Source organism: Sceloporus occidentalis, unplaced genomic scaffold (genome assembly GCF_023333645.1).
Source record: "Sceloporus occidentalis isolate IW3139 unplaced genomic scaffold, rSceOcc1.0.p SCAF_4, whole genome shotgun sequence".
Taxonomy (NCBI): domain Eukaryota; kingdom Metazoa; phylum Chordata; class Lepidosauria; order Squamata; family Phrynosomatidae; genus Sceloporus; species Sceloporus occidentalis.
In genome coordinates, this window is record NW_028316984.1 from 34,918,012 (window position 1) to 34,941,411 (window position 23,400).

At 41.9% G+C, this 23,400-nt stretch overlaps 1 protein-coding gene across 2 annotated transcripts in view; it reads right to left on the reverse strand.

Annotated features, from left to right (window-relative positions):
- LOC149313719 (metaxin-2) overlaps positions 1-17,894 on the reverse strand; it is a 61,565-nt gene extending 43,671 nt beyond the window's left edge. The window contains exon 1 of one of the 2 annotated variants that reach the window (XM_089519701.1): positions 17,667-17,894. In XM_089519701.1, coding sequence (XP_089375827.1) covers positions 17,667-17,706 — 40 coding nt within the window. In that variant the 5' untranslated portion in view covers positions 17,707-17,894. The remainder of the gene's footprint in view (positions 1-17,666) is intronic. The other variant, XM_089519700.1, reaches the window with a different exon arrangement.
- Between the last annotated feature and the right edge of the window lie 5,506 nt (positions 17,895-23,400).

A 23,400-nucleotide genomic window follows, 5' to 3' on the forward strand; every position in this document is an offset into this window, starting at 1 on the left:
CATCCCTGGGGCCCTCCAGGAGGGCTCCAAGGGACGGCAGGGGGCCTCTGGGAGGCCCGGTGCTGTCGCTGGGGCCCTCCAAGGGGCCCTCCAGCGCTGGTGGCCCCCACCAGCTTTTTTGCCGGTCTCTGACAGGGCCTGGGGCCCCGTCAGGGGCCAGCAAAGGTGGGGAGGCCTGGCCCCCGGAGGGTGGAAGCTCCGCCCCCGGCACGCAGCCCCGCCCCGGAGGGTGGAAGCTCCACCCCCTGCACACGGCCCCGCCCCGGAGGGTGGAAGCTCCACCCCCCGCACGTGGCCCCGCCCCGGAGGGTTGAAGCTCCACCCCCGGCTTCGGCCCCCCAGTCGCCTGAGGGACACCAACCCGGCCCCCGGCTCAAAAAGGTTGCCTACCCCTGGTCTAAAACAGCAATATATAAATGTGATTCTAAAAAAAAATTGATCTTAGAGAAAGCCCCAGTGAACTTAAACAGGCTTTATTTTCAGCTACATAGGTAAAGGTTTGCCCTGTAAGATACAGTCCTAGTTTAGCTCCAAAACAAAATACTCCCTCAGTCAAACAATGCATAGACATATTAATGATGTCCTTCTTGACAGCATCAAATAGCAGTGCCCCAACAATATCTACATATCTACTGCATAAATATGACAAGAGGCTGCCCACTGCCTTGGTAAAACACAAACATTAGGAGACCACTCCTAATTTCCTGGAAGAAGATACAGACACTGAACACAATGTGGCTTACTTTAGAGCAGGTGTATACAGGATTATACTATATATTTTTATTGTGTGCAATGAAATCCTAATTATGTATACAGTGGGCCCTTGATATCTGCTGGAGTTTGGCTCCAGCCACCTCCTCCCCATGGATACCAAAATCCGTAGATGCTCAAGTCCCACTAAATACAATGGCATCGTAAAATGGTGTTCCTTATATAAAATAGCAAAATCAAAAAAATTGAAATGTATACTTTTTTTGAATATTTTCAAACCATAGATGCTTGATTCTGTGGATTAAAAAAATCCATGGAGGGGGACTATATTAAGAAGTAATCTTGACTGAGTTCAATGGGAGATCTAGGCATGTACAGACAGGAGTGCAACCTTAGCTTGCTTTTCTAACCATTGCCCTTAACGCACAGAATGAAAATCAGTTCAATGGGTGAACACATCAATAGCCCTGGGAGTTTTATGATACTTACTACCTAGTCAAAAATACCCCGTATTTAGGCCTATTTCTTGGGAAGATGGTGGCTGGCAGTTCCAGAAGCACTTAGAATAAGCAAAATTACTTTGACCCACAGCAGTTTGGTTTCAGGTCCAAGTTTAGCTTTGGTTACCCTGGCAGGCAACCTGTGCCAGGAGAGGGACAGGACAAATAAGTCCCATTCAATTATTTGGATTTCTCAGCAGTTTTTGATACTATCAACCATAATATTCTTTTGTTTGTTCGTAGACTGCACCGCCCTCCCCCAATGATGTTCAAAAATCTAACAACAGAAAAATGCAACAGTGAAAACAAATAAACCACACATTTATATCTGCTTTGCTGACAACCATTTAAGTTACCACACTACAAAGCTGACAAATGTCAGAAATTATTAACGCTTTTATGTGTTTTTTATTACCAGATTTTGGGAACTGGCCTCAAAGGATGAGGCTTATATAACCTGGGAAAGAATGAAAAAAGGTCAGTGCATCCCATTAATGTTATTCTAGTCTGTTGGGAAGGGGCTATTTTCCTGCCTGCCCTGATCTTTTGGGATGCAAGTGAGCTATAGAAAGGGGGGGGGGGGGTGGACTTGTTTCTCAAGCACAGTAAGAAAAAAAATATTCACTACTATTACTCATGCTTTTCTGAAAAAGTGGCAAAGGTTCATATTACCAAATCTTAATAGTATGAAGGGTTGGGAGATGTCTTAACAAGAGAGGGGGAAAATGAACACACAACATTTTTAATGTACAGCATAACTCCTGCCTCGTGAACAATAGGTGAAGGCATAATTTGTAGAGTAATGGGCACTAATATTACACGCTGCTTCAGTTCTGTCATATTTCCAATCCATCAAGTTGATTAATGCCATAATAACTCCCCACAAACTTATCATTTGTCTAATAATGAAGTCAAACCAAGTTTATCCTTCGGCCACTGGATTCTTTTGGTCTTTTGCTATTATTTGCCCGTCTATCTGCGCCACACTAATACAGGGAGGAAAATTGTGAAAGCCAAGCCTGTGGCTGATACCTTAAATAAAAAACTAGTTTTGCTATACAGGGGAAAGGATCAGAGATATCTTGCCAAAACCTTGTTGCACCCTTGCCATATCCCAAGCCATGAGAAATTTCAGGGGTAGCATTGATCTGGATTTAGATTCCAGCAAAAGGAGAGGTCACTGGAGAGACTTCTGGCATTACGTAACATCTGCTTTCATTTAACAAGTATACCAATGAAGCAAAGGTGAGAGGAGGCAAAACAGCACAGGCAATTGATACGCCTACTGCCTGCATATCAGACTTCCAGAGACACCACTGCACTCCTCTTCTCTGACACATGAACCCTTCAGCTAAAGGGAGGGATGGAATGAGCCACCTTCTCCAAAATAGCTCTCCGAATGATCAGGACTTTTATTTCATAGGCCATATACCTTGCAGCCTCTCTGACAAAAGATATAGGTGTTCTCAGAACTGTTCAAAACAAACTAATATTAAATCCAAAATATCATCTTGGCCATGGCTTAACAGAGCCTTCAGTAATCCAGTATTTGTATCTGTTCCCTATTCTGCTTTTGTTCAATATATTCATTGTAGTAAAAGCATACAATGTTTGCTTTGCAGACTCTGAACTATTTAAACTGTTAAGGGCAATTTGGACCATCAGCAGATGAAAGATGGGAGCAGTACAAACCAATGACGAACTCTTTTCTGATAACAAAGGTTAGGGTCTGATAAATATTTTTGGTGGTGGTGTAACTATTCTATACTGCAGCAGAGACCACATTAAGAAGGGCTCTGCTACCACAACTGCCATCCCCCTTCTCAATATCAGTAACTACGTATAATTATCATTTAGCGAAATTGTTCTGGGTGGAGAATAGCTTCAAATACAAGGTCCTCTTTGTATCTTAAGTTTCCTGTTTCTTTCTACCTACAGACTCCACTTTTTATGATCTCAAAGATAAGATGGCACAGATGCTGCACTGTGCATAAAATAAATCCACTTAAAAGTATTCTCTTTCAATCAACCCAGAGATGTCTGTCCTTATCCTTCTGGCCCACTTCACTGCATCATAAGTTGATACTTATAAACAGAGCTTAGGAACGTTAATTTTTTGTACCATAATACCTGTGCTAAAATATCAGCAGTAGACATGCTGGCAGGGGAATTTGGGGAGTTGTGCTAAAAAAATTTTTCCAGGCCCTAGTTATAACTAGTTGTTGTCCACATGAGAAAACTCAGGCATCACAAAGAATGTTTACTCTTCGTCCAGCTGTCCAAGTCCTTTCTTCCTGCTCCCCAGTCCCTTGCTAAACGTCTCCCAGTTGTTGTTGTGTGCCTTCTAGTAGTTTTTGACTTATGGCTAACCTAAGGTTAACCTATAATGGGTTTTTCTTGGCAATATTTGCCCAGAAAGGGTTTACTTTTGCTTTCCTCTGAGCTAAGAGAGTGGAACTTGCCCAAAGTCACCCTGTGGATTTTCATGGCCAAGATGGGACTGAATTGGGTCTCTGGAGTCACAGTCCAACACTCAAACCACTAAACCATTCCAGCGCTCAACACCTCCCTCTTCCCCGGACCCCTGCAAAAACTGCATGTGTTTTGCCAAAACCCTGATCTTCTTTCCTCTTAACATTTTATAAATGCCCATGAAAATAACCCATGCTGTTCTGCACACCAGCTGAAGAAAGATGCTTTGCTTTAACATAAACCTCACACCCCTGAAGTATATATCAAGCATCAGGACTAGTTAGAAATAGTGATGTAAAGGCTTGAAGACAAAACAAAAACTGAGATGCATGCTAGGGAGACTTTTTTTCCCCTTTTTCTCCCAAGGACAAAATTTTCCTTTTTTCCATTGGAAAGAAATCCAGATGAAATTTTCAGAATAAATAATATGCTTTTTAAGATAAGGTTTCACCTGCTTAAGGGTCTGTACCTTGATAATTATATTCAGAAGATCATAAGCCCCACATCTGTGTAATTATATAGTTAAACAGTTATTCAATTCACACACAGAGACTCCTCAAGAACGGGAAACTACCACTGATTCCACAAATTTCACTCCAAGTTGACCTCTTCCCCCCAGAAATATATTTTTAAATTCAGAAATGTATTAGAGATAAAATCTATTTTAAGTTCAAAGCTTCTTCTGCACCACAGAAAATTTTGAAAGCATCTGCCACATCCTTTCCAGTGGTTCTCAATCTTTATTTTGGACTACAGCTTCCAGAAGCCTCAGCCAGTTTGGCCAACAGTCAGGAATTGCGGGATCTGAAATCCAAATCATCTGGAGGATCAAAGGTTGGGAACCACTGCAGGCTTAAACCAATGGTGAACAAATTGCAATCATCCAAATGTTGAACTGCAACTCCCAACAGCCAGCAGTTAATGATGAAAAAGGCTGTGAAATGCAGCCGAACAAAATCTGGAGAATTCACTTTGCACACTCCTGCCCCAGAGAGAGGCACAGGGAGCCTACCACTAACTTGCTGTCCTTTAAATTAGAAAAGTTCATTATAAATCATATTTCTAAAGGCTCACAGAGACATGAAGAGGCTAACAAGTTTGACTGCTTCAAATGCTAAAATACTGTACATAAGCCTTCATTGCTTCAACAAGGCTGCAGTCAATTTGGAACTATAGTTAGAAGAGCTCTCCTCCATTAGTAGTGATCAATAAAGAATGCACAAACACATCCCTTTATGAATTAGCTGCCTCATTGTCATCCAGCATAAATACCTATATGAAGGCACAATCAATTTCAAAATGTACTCAGAGCTCTCTCACAAAATTGACCTTATGCTACTCACCAGAAAGGGTCACGAAAACAAATTCATTGAGCTAGAGATTCAATGGCTCTCCAAAGAACATGACAAAAAATAGACATGCTTATTTAAAAATGAAAAATATATCATTCCGCAGTTCAGAAGCTTATGAACACATCCATCATCTTTCCTTACATTAATATAAGCTAGAGTCCTATGTTCACCTGCTAAGGACTGAGTGCCACTGAACGTCGTTGTTGTTGTTGTTGTGTGGCATCAGGTTGTTTCAGAATTATGGCAACCCTAAGGCAAACCTATCATAGGGTTTTCTGTGGCTGAGAGTATGTGACTCACCCAAGGTCACCCAGTGGGTTTCCATGGTCAAGTGGGGATTTGAACCAGATCTCCAGAGTCCTACTGCAACACTCAAACCACTATATCACACTGGCTCTGCTTGAGGGTTGTTAAATAAATCCACAAGAAATCTAATGGCAAGTTATATTTAAAATTCAGCTTGTGTCAAAGAGGTATGTACTCATATTGGAAGTCTTACACTTGTGTAAGTCAAAGTTTTATATTTCTCAAAAAGCAAAAACAAATAAAATAAGCTTTCACAACAGCATTTCAGCTGAGAAGTGCTACTCAGTCGGGAGCTTAAGCTTGCCTTTTGCTTCTTAATTTTATTTTGCTTTACATGCCTCTTCTGCATTTTTCCTATAGCAGAAAAACAATGAGTACTTAAGGGTGCAAATCCTTATACACAGTGTACTTCCATGCAGATATGTGCAAGATTTCACTGTATGCCAGGCTCAGCTTCAAGAATGCAAGGCATCTCATGAAGAAGTAATGCATAGACTTAAGCTTGTGTCTTGAAAATATAGAGAATTAAATCATATTGAATTTACAGGGACTTATTTTTGAATAAATATGCTTATGACTGCTTTATAAGCCACAAGTATTTTTATCTGCTGGACAAGATGATGGTACTAAATCATTCTCAGATTATTCTACTTGCTCTTTTCCATTTATTTTCTTCATTTTTTTTTATTAAGCACTCTTATGGTTGCCAATATTTATCTCATAACATAGTCCCAAAACACAAATCATTACACCACTTGCTTACATATTAGAATTGTTTCTATTACAGCACAGATGCAGCTCTAGTAGGACTGTGCATTCTACTGGAAAGATGTAGATTCCGGAAGGCTCTTAAATCACTACAGTGGGCCCTTCACATTCACTGGGGTTAGGGGCACATGGCCACTATGAAAAGGAGGAACACCACAAATAAAACAAACACTTTTTTTTTTCCTTGAGAGAACATGGGTCCTCCAGCACAAATCTATGGTCAACATCTGCCAGAAACTGATCACAGAATCACCCTAGAGGACCTATAAATGTCTAGAGAAGTATTTTCTTTAGGAATCTCTTGGTCCTCCAGTGCAACTCTATGACCAACTTCCAGCAGAGTTGCACTGGAGGACCTAGAGATTCTTAGAGGGAACATATTAATCAAATCTGCATACAATCAGATTCGCAAAAGTCAAAGCTGCAAATGTGGAGGGCTGACTGTATTGCATATTAGAGACCGAGTGCCCAAACTCAGTGGTGTTCCTGCACCGGGTGCCGGTTCCCTCTTTCTCCTTCCTTCCCCTTCCTACCTTCCCATTCATCCTCCTCCTCCATACCCCCCGTCCGTGCCAGTTCCCTCCTCCTTCCTTCCTTCCTTCCTCCTCCTCTTCTCCCTCTTCCTCCATGCCCTCCCACGCAAACCTCCTCTGAACAAATCTTGCCAAGACACCCCATGATAAGGTTGCCTTAAGGTTGCCATAAGTTGGAAACATGTTGAAGACACACAGCAACAAACAACTACAGTTCCCAGAACCCCAATCTCAAGGGGCGGGACCTCCAGCCAGAACGCTGGCGTTGCTGGCCAGCTTCTTGCAGCCCCATTGTCCTGGGGCAAACTGGGCCGAGGAGCCAAGCCGCACATGCTTAAACAAGGAGCCAGGCCATGCATACTCATGCTCTGCCTCCCGCCCCTTCCAATGGTGGCTGTTGTGCCCTCACGCATGTCAGAAATGGCACACATGCCATGGGTTCACCAACATGGGGACATTGAGATCTTCACTCCCTGATGTCTCTCCCATGTTATGTTACTGGCCTCTATCCAGTTCAAAGGAAACTGCCACCATATGTACTGCAATACACACTACACAGCCACTGTCAATGTTTAGAGATGCTCTATAGTATACACTTGTGAAAAAAGGTTTACAACTACAGCTGAAGATGGGCTTCGCAGTTTTTTCTAAAGAATTAATTTATCACTGAAAGGCCACGGAGAAATCATAAATAACTTAAAGGTTAGGAATATGTATGCCAGACTAAATTGGAAACCTCTTCAGACAGGATTAAACACCTGGGTTGGCACTTCTTCTTCCTTGAGTTACCTGGAAAGCTTTTAAATATAACTATGGATACAAGCAGTTGCCATTTATGGCCACATTTTTCCCACAAGGCTTTGGTCAGAGACATTTTGCAACAAGCCAATTTAATGCATTAGTTTAGCATTTGTTATTCTGTCTGCCTTGTTAGTTGGAATGTTGTTAGAAAGAATTAGGTTTGTTTGCAAAAGAATTTTGTGTGGCATGCTACATATTTATTATGAGTACAATCATGGCTCAGGCTAATACATCAACAGGCGGCAGGAGGAATTGTCTTTGCACATCTGTGTACTACTCTGACGGTGAATTTCTAGTGAACCAGCACACAGTGAAAGTCTCATTTTCAAAACAACAATCTTTTTGCCCACTACCAAAGCATAAGATTAAAAGGGGCATCCCTCAATTTTTGTAAATAAATAGCCGTCCAATAACCCCACAAAAAAGCCACTTTGTTTTCTTTACCATTCCTTACAGGAAGAGAAGGAATCCTTAGGAAAATTCTCTCTCCCTTGGATCCACTAATCTATCACTTCTGCAACCATTTTTCTGACCCAACATTATCAGCTGATATTTAAGTTGCTGCTGTAAGAAAGATTAAAGCCTGATACCATCTGAAAACCAAGACGTTAACTTTCAAGTGGTATAGAAAATTCATTTTCTTATCCTGAGAGGTCATTTGTGATACATATATGATTAATCTCTATAAATCCTCATACATGTCTATGGAAGAACAGGCTGCACTGTGGCGGTCTGCCTCAAATAAGATGTTGAACACTACCTTGTGTGACAACACATTTGAAATAAAGGCATACAATTACCATTTATAACAGATTACAGCATGCAGGGGGAAGAACAGTTGCCTTGGTGCGAGAAGCACTGTTGTGCAGAAGTACTACAGCTAAAAACAGCAGGATTCTGCAGAGAGGGAAGAAAGCAAATAATGCTTTCATCATTATCCAGGCAGCATCATTATGAAAGGCCTCTTAACCATTTATAAATGATATGGTCATCATTTTATATTTAATCATTAGTGCATTAGAGCAACAGACTATGGTCAGCATGTTCAAAGAAATGCGGCTTACCTAGTGGAGGGGGCAACACATTTTAGGAATGCAACATTCATAATACAGCTAATGTGCTGCACAGATACAAGCCTGAAAAGTAAGGCTATTATGTTTGCAGAGACTACAGAGTAGCATTCCACGATTGTTCCCCCTTTGAATGTGTTGGATAGCAAACCCCATCATCCTTGGAAAATGTGAAAGTCAGAAACGAATACATCTGGAGTGGACAGAGCTGGGGAAGACTGCTGTATGCTCCTCCAGAGAGAAGTAGAGAACTTTTTTAAAAGTCAACAACCACACTGAAGCTATGACTAGTATAAACACTGTTGTTGTTGCTGTTGTTGTCTGCCTTCATGTCACTTCTCACTTATGGCAGCCCTAACATGAAACTATCAGGGGGTTTTCTTGGCAGGGTTTGTTCATAGGGGGTTTGTCTTTGACTTCCTTTGAAACTGAGAGAGTGAGATTTGCCCAAGGTCACCTGGTGGTTTCCATGGCCAACTGGGGATTCAAGCCCCAGTCCCCAGAGTCACAAGTTAGTGCTCAAACCATTACACCATGTTGGCTCTCTGTGTAATCATAGAACAAGAAAAAACTTCTAATACATCTCTACCTATATATAGTATTGTATAATCACCATAGAGCTCATACGGTGAAGATTAATGTTTTACTGCTGCTATATAACCACAGCAGTTGCAGTTAAATTAGAACTGCATGACAAAGCAATTGTTTTCATGAATAGGAACTTCTATTACTAGCCAATCAAATTTCATTTTTATTATCAGTATAAAAAGTTTCTCGCTTATAAGTGAACTACCATGCATACCTAATAAGAAAGCAGGCCTCAAAGAAAAGAGAGGATCAGAAAACAAATCCACTATTGTTTTAAGCAACGAGTGGGCAACCCTGGTTCTCCAGGTGCTCTTAAGACTGCAGCACTCCAAATGAGTTCTTTTATTTTTAATACCACTGGTGCCCTTCAGTGTACCACTTCTTTAGAGCAGTCTTCCTCAACCTGTTACCCGCAAGATGTTTTGGAGTGCAATGCCTACCAGTTCCAAACAACCCAGTCAATGATTCCAGCAAACATAGCCAATGGTGAGAGACCAGGGGAAATGAAGGTCAAAATAATAATAATAATAGGATTTATTTATATGCCGCCCAGTCACTGGGAATCCGGGCGGCTTACAACAGAGGGGATAATAGATGGTTCCCTGCCCTCTGGCTTACGATCTAAAAAGACACAACACAAAAGGAGAAGGGAATGGTGGGGGGCAGGGGGCGGGATCAGGTCCAGCATTCCTCTCTCCCTCTGAGGCCTGGACCAAGGCAGATGAACTGGAGGGAGGGCTCTTTTTCTTAATTGAGGCTGGGCCCGATGGCACTGGGCTTGTCCTTTCACTCCTTCCCAGGCTAGAAGATGAAAGTTGGAAGGAGGGGGGAGGGCTCTTCCTCTTCAGGCCCGATGGTGTTGGGCCTGTCCTTTCAGTCCCTCTAAGACCAGCAGATGACAGTTGGAAGGAGGGAGGGGAGGGCTCTTATATCTGGAGGGTAGCAAGATAAGGAAGGGTACTTCAAAGCTAAAGCCATCCTTGTCTTGAGCAGGGGGTGATTCTGTGATACCAACATCTTTCCAAGCTTCCAGTTTAGGAACAGGAATATTTTTCAAGTATCAAGTGACACTGGTAAGGGCAAGAGTACATCTTGTATGGAAAAGAAAAAGGAAACAGATGTGCTGTCTTACAGATTACCATGGCACTGGGTACAGCCCAGTAAGAAATGAGTACGATGAAAGAGACAGACAGATGTACAGATCTTGCACCCAAGTTCTCCAAGTTCTCCTTCTATAACAACAACACAAAAAATTAGCTATGCAAGTGAAGGGGAAGATTAATGTTGCAAAATTAATGCTTACTTTTAATTGTATTTGAAAACTTACTGGTAGCAATAGTTCCTCCAATATATTAAACCTAATTTGCAAGATGTTCAGTTTCTAAAAGCTTTGTACTATTAAAAATGGAAATAAAAGGGATCCATGCAACAACAAAAAAATCTTACTATGAGAAGGAAAGAGGAATCAAAATTACATTTCTCAACCACACAGAAGACCCCCCCAAAAAAGAGGTTGTTTTTGGTTTCCTAAGTGCACTCACAAATAACCAAAAACTACTAAAAGTTACAATAGCAATTGCAGCTTCATTTATATACCGCTTCATACTGCACTAAGCAGTCTCTAAGTCAGTGATGGTGAACCTATGGCACGCATGCCAGAGGTGGCCTTCAAAGTCCTCTCTGTGGGCACACATGCTGTTGCCTTAGCACAGAGTTTGCCAGAGTTTCTTACTAGAAAGCCATAGGGACATGGCACTTTGCAATAAATAAGTGGGATCTGGGTTACAGTTTGGGCACTCGGTCTGTAAAAGGTTCAACATCACTGCTCTAAGTGGTTTACAACTGTAAGCTAATTGCCCCCAATAAGCTGGGTACTCATTTTAGCAACCTCGGAAGGATGCTTGGCTGAATTGACCCTGAGCCCCTGGCTAGGATTGAATTCCTGTGAGTGAATGGCTGCAGTACTGGTATTTAAACACTGCGCCACCAGGGCTCGTTGGCATAATTATTCACCCACATTTTAGCAGAATGATAAATTCTGCCGAATAACAAGAACAAGGTCTTAATGGAAAAGGACTTTTTTAAAATGCATGTATCCACAAGTCATTTATTCTCTCGTGTTAATACTGCCAATGAATACAATAGAATTATTTATTTGCATTGGGTACAAAATTAAACAAGCATCTCAATTATATAATTCCTTCATTTTATTTTATTTTTAAAATCCAATCCAACTGGATAGTGGTCATCACTACCAAAATTCTAATGTCACATACACAGGTTGCCTCAGTTATAGAAGACAAAATAGTAGCAATGCCTTCTGGCATTATGATGAAAAAAATTGGCCTGAATCAGATGAGCCAAAAGGGGCATGATATCTATATAACGCAGGTCTCAAATGCAGCCTGAACGAAAGGTAAAGAACCATCTTGAAAAGGAGTGGAAAATAATAACTCCTTTTCAGAAGCTGGTTTAAAATAGCAGCAGTGGGGGGGATTGGAGCCGGGCGCGTGTGGTTGCTGCAGCAATGGGACAAGCCGTGCCGGTGCGGCCCCAATCCGCTTTTTTTGGCAGTCTGTTTCACTGCAGTCAACTAACTCTATGGATTTATCCATATATTTCACAGGAAGTTACTTACTTAAGTCCAGTCAATCAGAGCAACTAACAATTTATTATGAACTCACTCTTCACTACAGGATCATAGTCTGGTTCACAGAAGCATCTTCATTGCATATAGATTCATCAATAGACTGAAACACACTGCAGAAATAATCCAGTTTGAGACCACTTTAACTGCCCTGGCTCAATACTAAGGAATTCAGGGAACTGTAGTTTTGTGAGACATCTAGCCTTCTCTGTCAGAGCTCTGGTGCCATAATAAACTACAGTTCCCAGGATTCTCTAGCACTGAGCCAGGGCAGTTAAAGCGGTTTCAAAGTAGATTATTTCTGCAGTGTGTTTTGGATCAATATGGGTCCCATTTTGGGAAAAGGCAAAATATAAATTAAATAAATATAAAATTTATAAATGAAGCACTACAAAGCAGTGATAGCGCTCTGCTCAAGAGTCAGGCACAACAACTAGGGTAAATCACTCCTCTGCCGTCAATCATGGAAGAGGAGATGAGTAGCTTCTGCACTGTATGTGTGCATGTGCATCAGTAAACATTAAAAATAAATCAGCAGATAGTTGGGGGGAGGCATTTAGACTTCCCTGCCTTATTCATGATCACTTAGTGGGATGCAAATGGAGGAAGAGAATTGCATGGGGGAGGCAATCAATGAGAGTGTAAACTGACAGGATTGAGAGGTAAACAATAAGGCTATTGGTTGATAAGTTTTGCATGCTGGGAAGAGAAAAGGCACATCCCTTTTGTACTGATTTGAATTTGGGTGCAGGAAATGTGTAGCAGTCAGTACAATTTGAGTCCTGTCTATTTTGGTAGGTATGGCAATAATGGGGGTCACAGTAGACCAGTAAATGTGAAGTGAAACTGATTTTCTTCTTCTATCAGTATAGACAACTTTCTGTCAAGAAAACAGAAGACTACGTGCTGAGGAAGAAACATATTTCAGTTTAAAAGACTAATACAGTTGTTCTTAAACTGATCTGGGGGATTGACAGCTTCCCCACACACGCATCGGGCAGGAACTGGCAATATATTTGTACCCACTGACTGCAACTGTTTCTTTTGTTTGTTTGTTTGTTTGTTTTAAACTCACTGTGGACTGCTCCAGTCCACAGACCACCACACTGAGTAAAACTGGAGTAGATTACTTTCTAGATAAAGATCTGTGCTGACACAACATCCATATGCAAAATGTCCAAAGGCATAAAAAAAACCCCATAACACCACCACAAAAAATGTCCTCCTCCTTTCTTCCATCCACCTCATGCCCCATTTTATGCAACACCCAGTTACTCCCCGGTCATATCTTTTACTACCACCCCCTTTAACCTATTCTTAAGAGACTATCCATAAACTAATATATAAAGTTCTGCCTTTTCAACAGAGGGAGAAAAAACAGCACTGGAAATCAACAAGTGTAACAAGCTCAGACAGTAGGCTAATTTGGATATACACTGATGGTGCTGTGTAAACAGATGAAAACTACAATACAACTTGCTAAGTCTCTCTTATTCAGTATTCCAAAATCCAGAATATTAAAAAAACAACATTTTTCATGGATGGCTGAGATAGTGCCACCTTTGCTTTCTGATGATTCAGTGTGCGCAAACTTTGCTTGATGTACAAAATTATTTAAAATATTGTATAAAATTACTTTCAGACTATCTTTATAGGATGTATTATGAAACATAAATGAATTTTGTGCTTAGACTTGGTTCCCATCTCAAAGATATTCATTATGTACGTATATGCAAGTACAGGTATTCAAAAATCCAAAACACTTCCAATCCCAGGCATTTTGAATAAAGCAGACTCAACCTGTAATAATAATGGCACCAGATTCCCAGATTATCTGCAATATATTTGCAAAGCTTCCTGGCTCCCACTATTCAGAGTGTGCTTCACAGAGTAACAAGTAACTGTCCCCATTGCCTGGGCCACCAATTTGCACCTGGCTACAACTACACAGGGGACGTGACTAAGACGCCAATTCTGACAATTGTAAGGTTGGAAGCTTGGCAATTCGAAGCCCAAGCACTGCGTAACAGTGAGCTCCCATCACTAGTCCTAGCTTCTGCCAACCTAGCAGTCTGAAAGCATGCAAATGCTTTCCTTCTTTGGGTTTTTTTAAACAGAGGCTGATGGCCATCTGTTGGGGATGCTTTGATTGTGAGTTCCTGCATGGAAGAAGGTTGGACTGGATAGCCCTTGTGGTCTCTTCCAACTCTATGATTCTATGAAATGCAAGTAGATAAATAGGTACCACTTCAATGGGAAAATAAACAAGTGTTTCGTGCAGTCATGCTGGCCACATGACCACTGGGATTGTCTTTGGACAATGCTGGCTCTTCAACTTAGTAACAGAGATGAGCACCACCTCCTACAATCGGTTATGACTAGACATTCATGTCAAGGGTAAACTTTTAACTTTTACAACTACACAGAGAGATATAATTATATTTTATACCTGGCTGCAGTAAGTGGGTTCCAGCCAGGCAGGCTCAAAATGGGGCAGCCTATATTCCCAGGGAGGAAGCCTCTCCCCAAGCCACAAGCCATGGGTGGATTTACGGGAAAAACACAAGGAGCTTCTGCAAGCCTGAATTCTGCCTGTACCCCTAACAAGAGATTTAAAGGTAACATGGAAGCAGATCAAGAAAAACGTGTTTTTCTGGACTACAGTTCAAAGTGGCTGTGCTGGTTAGAGAATTCAGGGAGATTTAGTCCAGAAACATTGCTTCTCCAAGCAGTGTGCATGGAGGATACCTAATTATAAGACTACTCTGGTGACCCTACAGTTATTGTTGCACGCTTCCAAGTCATGGTCAACTTATGCAGACAGTAAGGTGAACGGACCACATTTTCTTATTTTATTTATTTATTTAATTTCTATGCCACCTTTCTCCCCAAGGTGGCTCACAAATAAAAATAATTTCAACTTTTACAATAAAAATTTTAAAACAATTTAAATCATCTAGCTAGAAACAGTATAAAATTATATAAAACATACTGAAAGTTAAAAGCCATAACTAGAGCTCATACCCTTTATAAAAGCCTCCCTGACACAATTATATACTAAACGCACTGAAATAAAGCACTGCTTGGATAAAAATGTCTTTGCCTAGCAAGATTTGTTCACATGGCCTGGGCCTTTGCTTTGTCCAAGGTCACTCAATGGCTTTCCATGGCTGAGCAAGGATTTGAACCCTGCTCTCCAGGATTCATTGACAGCCCATGCCACTGTATTTCCCATTTCTGCTTACGGTTGTGAAAGCTGGACAGTGAAGAAAAAGGTTGACAGAACAAAAATAAACTCATCTGAAATGTGGTGCTGGAGAAGACTTCTGCAGATACCTTGGATTGCTAAAATGACAAATAAATGGGTCCTAGAGAAAATCAAGCCTGAACTCTCCCTAGAACCCAAATCATGAGAAGACAGGACTCACTACAGAAGTCAATAATGTTTGATAAGATAGAAGGCCATAGGAAAAGAGGAAGACAACCTTCCTGATGAAGTCTGTGGCCCTTATCACACGTGAGACTGGAACTCCAATTCAGAGCCAATACAGAGTGAAGGAGAAGCAGAGTCAATTCGGATCCAAGGCAATTCGCGTGATGAATTATCACACATGAAGAATGAAACTGTGATGATTCCTGATTCAAAGCGGAGCAAGTGCACATTATATTATCACACCGGTACATACCATGCGGAGTCAACGATTCAAATTGGGACCCTTGAGCATGCTCAGTGGGGCTCTGAACGCATCGTGAACCTTTGCACTTCTGGAGTGAAGAAAGGGGCCACTTCCTGGTTCCAGTTTCACATGAATGGTAGCCTCACATGAATGATAGGGAATGTCACCTATTCCTACATGCCCTCTGCTTCATCCAAATGTATCACCAGCAAAATTATTATTATTATTATTATTATTATTATTTTGCAGTGAAAGAAATTTTTTATTAAGAATAATAATATTTCCTTAATAATAATAATAATAATAATAAATTTCTTTCACTGCAAAATAATCAGTGTAGAAGCTGCAGGTCTACTTGGAAGTAAATCCTTTGGGTCTGAAGGAGACCCATTTTGGAGGAGTGCAGAAATGATCCCTAGAAATGATCCTTATTCTCCATGTTCCATGCTAAAGTACCACCTCCCTGAATCCTATCCACTCTCCTACCCTTTGTAACAGTTGCCTTCTCTTAGGTTGCATCCGCACTGGGGAAATAATCCAGTTTGACTCCACTTTAACTGTCCTGGCTGAGTGCTATGCAACGCTGGGAGTTGGAGTTTGTTGTGGGATCCTTGGCTCAAGGCTATGGAATTCTGGCAGTTGGAGTTTGTTGCTCCCCCCAGCCTCCGATGGCCCCCTCTGTTGCTCCCATCTCTCCCCCCAGCCTCCTGCTTCATTCCCTTCATCCCTGTCAGCTACATCCAAACGTGCCCTCCATTCTTGAAGGCGCACCGGAAGCAAATGGAGCAAAATTGCAGCGCAGCATCATGGGAAATGTGGGACCCCCTATCCTCAACCTCTCTGCTCAGGTCATGCAGGTTGAGGCCCGTGGCCTCCCTGATTGAGTCCATTCATCTGGCATACGGTCTTCCTCTCTTTCTACTACCTTCTACCTTTCCTAGCATTATTGACTTTTCTAATGAGTCCTGCCTTCTCATAATGTGGCTGAAGAACCCTACCCTAAAGGTAGCAAACCTATCATGGGGTTTTCTTGGCAAGATTTGTTTAGAGGCAGCTTTGCCATTGCTATCCTCTGAAGCTGATTTCAACTGCCATCCCCTGAGGCTGAAATCATGTGACTTGCCCAAGTTCACCCAGTGGGTTTCCATGGCTAAGCTGGGATTCGAACCCTGGTCTCCAGAGTCGTAGTCCAACACTCAAAGCACTATATTGTAATATAAAAGTATAATTTTAATTTCGTTTGCTGTTTATTTCACAACTATTGCCATGACATGCAGTGATATATGAGAATTATGATGAGTACAATTAATACAAAAAGAAATTACTACGTATTCTAGATGGTGTAGTATAGGAGGAGGTCAATGGGCAGGGTGACCACTGTCCTCCTTTTTCAGGACATGCCCTACATTTCAATGTTCTGTACAGGAAAATTCTAAAACGTCCTCCATTTTGAGCATGACTAAGCAGCATAAAATTACATTTATATTGTGAAGTCGAAGGCTTTCATGGCCGGCATCCATGGTTTTTTGTGGGTTTTTTGGCCTATGTGGCCATGTCCTAAAAAATTTTCTTCCTGACCTTTTGCCAGCATCTGTGGCTGGCATCTTCAGAGAATTCTTAGCCATACTCAAAATGGAGGACATTTCCATTATTTTTAGCTTTTATTTGGACATGATCTCCATTCTGAGTATGGCTAAGGAGAATGAATTTACATTTATATGAGTGTTTCTAGCTTTTATTCGGTCATATCCTCCATTCTGAGCATGGCTAAGGAGCATGAATTTATATTTATATGTGTGTGTTTAGCTCTTGTTTGTAATGCCCTCCATTTCTTTCTTGGATGCCCTCTCTATTTTGGGCATGACTAAAAAGCTTTCCTTTAGTCATGTCCTCCATTCTGAGCATGGATTTACACTTATATTGTTTCTTTAGCTTTTATTTAGTTATGTCCTCCATTCAGAGCATGGCTAAGGAGCATGGATTTATATTTATATGAAGTGCTTTTAGCTTTCCTTTGGTCATGTCCTCCACTCTGAGCATGGCTAAGGAGCATGGATTGACATTTATGAGTGTCTTGAGCTTTGTCTTTTTTCCTGGAAGGCCCTCCATTTAGCAGTGAGGAGGGCCGTCCTGTCTGGTCTCCCTGTCCATGGGGAGGGGTGGGGGTGGCCCTATGGGTGCCCCAGGCCCAGCAGTGAGGCTGGCTGTGCCCCTGCCCGACACACGTTGCAGCGCCCTCACCTGCTATCTGCGTAACGAAGGCCTCGGCCACCAGCGACATGGCTGCCTTGCCTTTCCCTTCCCGTCCTCAAGGAGACGGCGACGAAGGCGGAGGAAGAGGCCTCAGGGCCCGGAGGGAGAAGTGCATCCGGGGCCCGCTCCGCCCCTCAGCACCAGCCGCCCCCGCCGACTAATCGACGCCCAGGCTGCAAGGCCGGCCTGTTTGGCAAATGGCAACGCTTTTCCCGGACACGCCCTCCATTTCAGCCTCCTCTTCCTGCCAGCTTTTCAAAATGCCCTCCCATTTTGAGCATGGCTGGAAAGCATGGATTTGTCTCTATATGAAAGGCTTTAGCTTTTATTTTGGGACTGCCCTCTTTTTTCTCCCTCCCCCCCCAACAAGCCCTCCGTTTCAGCCTCCTGCCAGCTTCAGAATGTCCTCCATTTTGGGCCTGACTAAGCAACATGGACTTATCTTTATATCGAGTGTCTTTAGCTTTTATTTTGGGTGTGTCCTCCTTTTCCCGGACATGTCCTCCATTTCACCCTTCTGCCAACTTCAGAATGTCCTCCATTTTGAGCATGGCTAAGGAGCATGGATTTACATTTATATTAAGTGTTTTTAGCTTTTATTTGGTCATGTCCTCCATTCTGAGCTTGGCTAAGAAGCATGAATTTATCTTTTTATTAAGTGTTTTTAGCTTTTATTTTGGAATATCCTCCCTTTTTCTTTAATGTCCTCCATTTTGAGTATGGCTAAGAAGCATGGATTTACATTTAGACGAGTGGGGGGGAGTTGCTTTTTTTAATATCCTCCATTATAAGCATGGCTAAGAAGCATGAATTTGCCTTTATATTGATTGTTTTATAATGCCCTCTGTTTTTCTTAAAAGCCCTCCATTTTGAGCATGACTAAGATGCACGAATTTTACTATTATATGAGTGTCTTTAGCTTTTATTTTTAATGTCCTCCATTTTTTTGAATGCCTTCCATTTTGGGCATGACTAAAGAAGCATGAATTTACATTTCTATGAGTGCAGTTTTATTTCATCATGTCCTCCATGTTTCTTGGGATGTCCTACATTTTCCCAGTACCTTGTCCTCCTTTGCGGTTAGAAGGACATATCTGGTCACCCTGGCCGAGAGGGCTTCCCAACCTCTGTAGCAACCCCCAGGGTAACCCCAGCAGGATCCACCTGGAGGACCAGAGCAGAGCCCAAGGCTTATGAAATGGCTCTTTCGAATCCCCTGCTCTGCCTTGCAAACCCACTGAGTGACCTTGGGCAAGTCACACTCTCTCAGCCTCAGAGGGCAGCAAAGGCAAACCCCATCAGAACAAATCTTGCCAAGAAAACACCAGTGGTAAATTAACCTCAGGGCCACCATAAGTCAAGAATAGCTTTGAGACACACTATTGTTTACCCCACACACACTGCAGAATGAGTGCAGTTTCACACTGCTTTAATTGCTAAGCTGCCTTACTGTGGAATTCTGAGGTTTGTAGTTTTGTGAGGTATTTAACCTTCTCTATTACAGATCCCAGGACTCCATAAGATGGAGCTATGGCAGTTAAAGCAATGTCAAATTGCATTCATTCTGCAGTGTGGCAGTAACTAAGCTCTCCCCTTCCTCTTCAGGGTGGTGGGAGTTTGCTTCTAGGATCCAAGGAGTTCATTTACACTGTAGAAATAATGCAGTTTTACACCACTTTTAACTGCTACAGAATTCTGGGATTATTAAGGCACCAGCACACTTTGGCAGGGAAGACTTTATAAAACTACAAATCCCAGGATTCAATAGGATGGAGCTACAGCACTTAAAGTTGTGTAAAACTGCACTATTTCTAAATGCACCCAAGCACTGAAAGGCTCCGAGGATTGTCCTCTCTAACATTCACAGTATCTGAAGCAAAAACATTCTTAGGGGGTTCCCAAGTCCACATTGGTTGTCATAATTTCAGTGTACAAAATAAAATTTGCACACTACACAGATAGGTTGCTACTGTTGTACTGTGCACAAAGAATTAGCCTCCTTGTACTTAATTGTACCTCAGCTCCTGTCCAGATTTTATTTCAGCATTTCCCCCAATCCTGGTTTCTCACAACAGTCCTTTTTAAGTGCCCACCTATCCTCCCCTCCTTATTTTCCAGATGCTCCAATACTTCAAGGGTTTCAGTCCATCAAAGGATATAATAAATGATCACTTGTCGAAGGCTTGCACTTCCCCAGCATGATGTAGTGGCTTGAGTATTGGACCGCAGCTCTAGAGATCAGAGTTTGAATCCTTGCTCAGGTATAAAAACCCACTGGGTGACCTTGGGCAAGTCACACTCTCTCAGCCTCAGAGGATGTCAGTGGCAAACCCCCTTTGAAGAAATTTGCCAAGAAAATCCATAAGAGTTTCGCCTTACGGTCGCTATAAGTCAAAAATGACTTGGAGGCACACAACAAATTGGGGAGTCAATTTATTTATAACTACTTTATCAAGGCATTACATATTTGCAGAGGATAATAACTTTACTAACAACTAAGGTTCAAAACACACTGTAGAAATAATCCTGTTTGAGACTGCTTTAACTGCCTTAGGTCGGGAATTCTGGGAACTGTAGTTTTGCAAGACATTTAGCCTTCTCTTTCAGAGAGCTCTGGTGCCACAACAAACTGCAATTCCCAGGATTCCCTAGCACTGAACCAGAACAGTTAAAGCGGTCTCATATTGGATTATTTCTGCAGAGAGTTTGGACCTAACTGGTTTGGCTTTACATTGTTTCTCAGAGAGGAATGATCCTGAAGGTTTTTTGTCTTCAGCTTTAAGATAAATTGCACTTTCAGAGAGACATTTCAGATCTCTGCTTCAGTGCTGTTAGTACTGGAGCAATAGCTCCAAACTGTTCCTTGCTTGATTTGATTTTTGTTTTTAATAATTACATTCTGTGAATAACAAGTGCATGCAATTTGGATACATATACAACCTACAGAACACTCCATTATATTGCAATCAGACAGCATAAGATTACATATGACTGCTGCAAAAGTCTCTGTTTTAAACACAGCTAATGCCCACTCTTTCTGCTCTCAGTTTTGCAAGCCCACTCCACTGAGAGTCAGGTCCCTTATGGCGAGAGTCCCACAAGAGTTCTTGGCTCCCACAAGTCTCTAATCTCATGGAACCCTCTTAGGAGAGTCCTTCCTCCCATGAAACTTGAGGTGGGATTTATATAGTCCTACCGTGGTATAGTGATTTGACAACTCTGGAGCTCAGCCATGGAAGCCAACTGGGTGGCCTTTGGCAAGTCACACTCCCTTAGCCTCAGAGGAACACACACACAGGCAAACCTCCTCTGAAGAGATAAGGAAACCTGATGATGATGCGGTCACCTTGGAGTCGCCATAAATTGGACACAACTTGAAGGCAAGTCTGGAAATCGGTTTGATTCCCCACTTGACCATGAAACCCACTGGGTGGCCTTGGGCAAGCCTCAGGGGAAGGCAATGGCAAACCTCTGAACAAATCTTGCCAAGAAAAGCCCATGATAGAGTCACCTTTGTTGTTATTGTTGTGCACCCTTCAAGCGTTTCTGACTTATGACAACCATAAAGTGAACCTATCACAGGGTTTTCTTGACAAGTGTCATCAGAGGGGGTTTGCCATTGCCATCCTCTGAGGCTGAGAGAGTGTGACTTGCCCAGGGTCACCCAGTGCATTTCATGGCTAAGTGAGGATTTGAATACTGGGGTAACCATCAGTTGGAAACATCTTGAAGGCACACAACAACAGTCATATGGACCAGCCAACTGACCTGGTAACAAAGAAAACCCTATTGCTGTTTGAAAAATCTAGCAACCTGAACAGGTATTTCTTTTTATCTGATTTTGTTACAGCAACACCTGCAGAAATTCTCTCTTCAACTCCAAGATTAAAGGTACAGATACCCTCTCTAGTTTTCACTTGGGCAACCCTAGCAAACTCTCTGTCAGCAACCCTGCTTGTCCCCAGACATTTTTAATGCATTAAACATTGCCATATCGGGCATTCTCACCCAATTTGCACTTCATCTCACTTTTCACCTTGCCTCCCTTATTTTGTAATGTCAGAAGCATTACTAGAATTTACAAAGTCTATTCTGGAGAAGAGTAATCTCTGTTCCTTGGCAGCCATACCATGAATCCACCAGCCTCTGTTTGAAGACCTCTAAGGAAGGAGTCTCCACCACACTCCGAGGCAGTGGAACATACTCCCTCAGAGTGTGTGGAGACTCCTTCCTTAGAGATCTTCAAACAGAGGCTGGATGACCATTTGTTGGGGATGCTTTGATTTAGATTTCCTGCATGGCAGGGGGCTGGACTAGATGGCCCTAGCAGTCTCTTCCAACTCTATGATTCTATGAATAACAGTGCCTCTTTCAAGGTAATTCAGCTGCTGGGGGAGGGCAGATGCAGTAACATCCACATATTTTTAAAAAGCAACATTAAATATTGGTCCACTGCACCCAGAGTTGAGGTGAAGCAGATCTTCTGGTCCTGATCCGTTCTTCTGAGGGAAACATTTATGCAGAGCTTGGAAAGGTTTTGCTTGGACAACTCCTGTAGAAAGTTCTGGGAGCTATAGTCCAAAAAAAGTAAATCTTCTACTCTGATGGACACATTTGTATTAATGATTAAAGCCTATTTAATTATATTTATTATACTGCATTGTTGAATTTCCGTTTTGCTCTGTAACCTTATGAAAATCTGTACCTACATAATCATATTAGTGTTCCCTCCCAATTACTAGCCAACAACCACAATACTAAAGACTGCAACCCCACATGGTTTTAGTATGTATATGTCAAGCCACCTTGATTCCTGAGGTCCTCTCATACATCTGACTTTGACCAGCATTAACTAACAGTAAGGCTGACACTGTATACCCCAATAATTCCAATGTCTGCAGGCTTTCAGTTGCTCTTACTTCATATTTCATTTTAATAGCAGAAGCAGAATTAAACTGTCAGCAATATTTGAGAAGCCAACACTGTTTATGTTACTAACGGGTTTTACATCCGTCATGACTTATGTAGTAAATGTCATCACCTTCAAACATATGCTTTGCCTCCATTTGCTGGATAGTTATGTGGCTAATCCTCAAACCAACAATCCATCATAATGAACAGAATTATGATAAATATCCCCATCCGTTGTAATATTGGCTGGTGCTTTTCATTACTACACTGTCTAGATCTAATTTCAACGTGGCTCTTTCTCACTATATTTCCACAGTGAGCTAGTCATTATCTCTAGCCTAATCTTGCAGCTCTCAATGAAGGAGGGAGGGGAAGCAATTTAATGAGAGATTTTATGGGAATTTCACCTCAGGTTGTATCTACCATGAATAGTGGTGTATGACCTTATAGATGGTAGCTATTTATATATTGAAGAAAGGTTCATTTTCCACTCAGTATTTATATCTGATTTTTTTAGCCCAAGGTGTCACTTCCTGGAATATTAAAATGTAATCTATGGGCTGCATAAATTATGACATTTCTGTTCCGTCTTTTTCTCTAGTGAAGCTGCAGTACACACCAGAGCTTGGAAAGGCACTGCAAGAAAAGGATTCAAGTAATTTTAGTTGCAAGGCCAAAAAAAAAAAAAGGGGGGGGGGGAGAAAGTTACAGTTATGGACTACTATGTTACTCAGTCCTCCTAGCCACCTTGTCTGTTCAACACCTGCAACAGAACGTGAAGTAACAATGCAAGGCACAGCACAAATGTGTG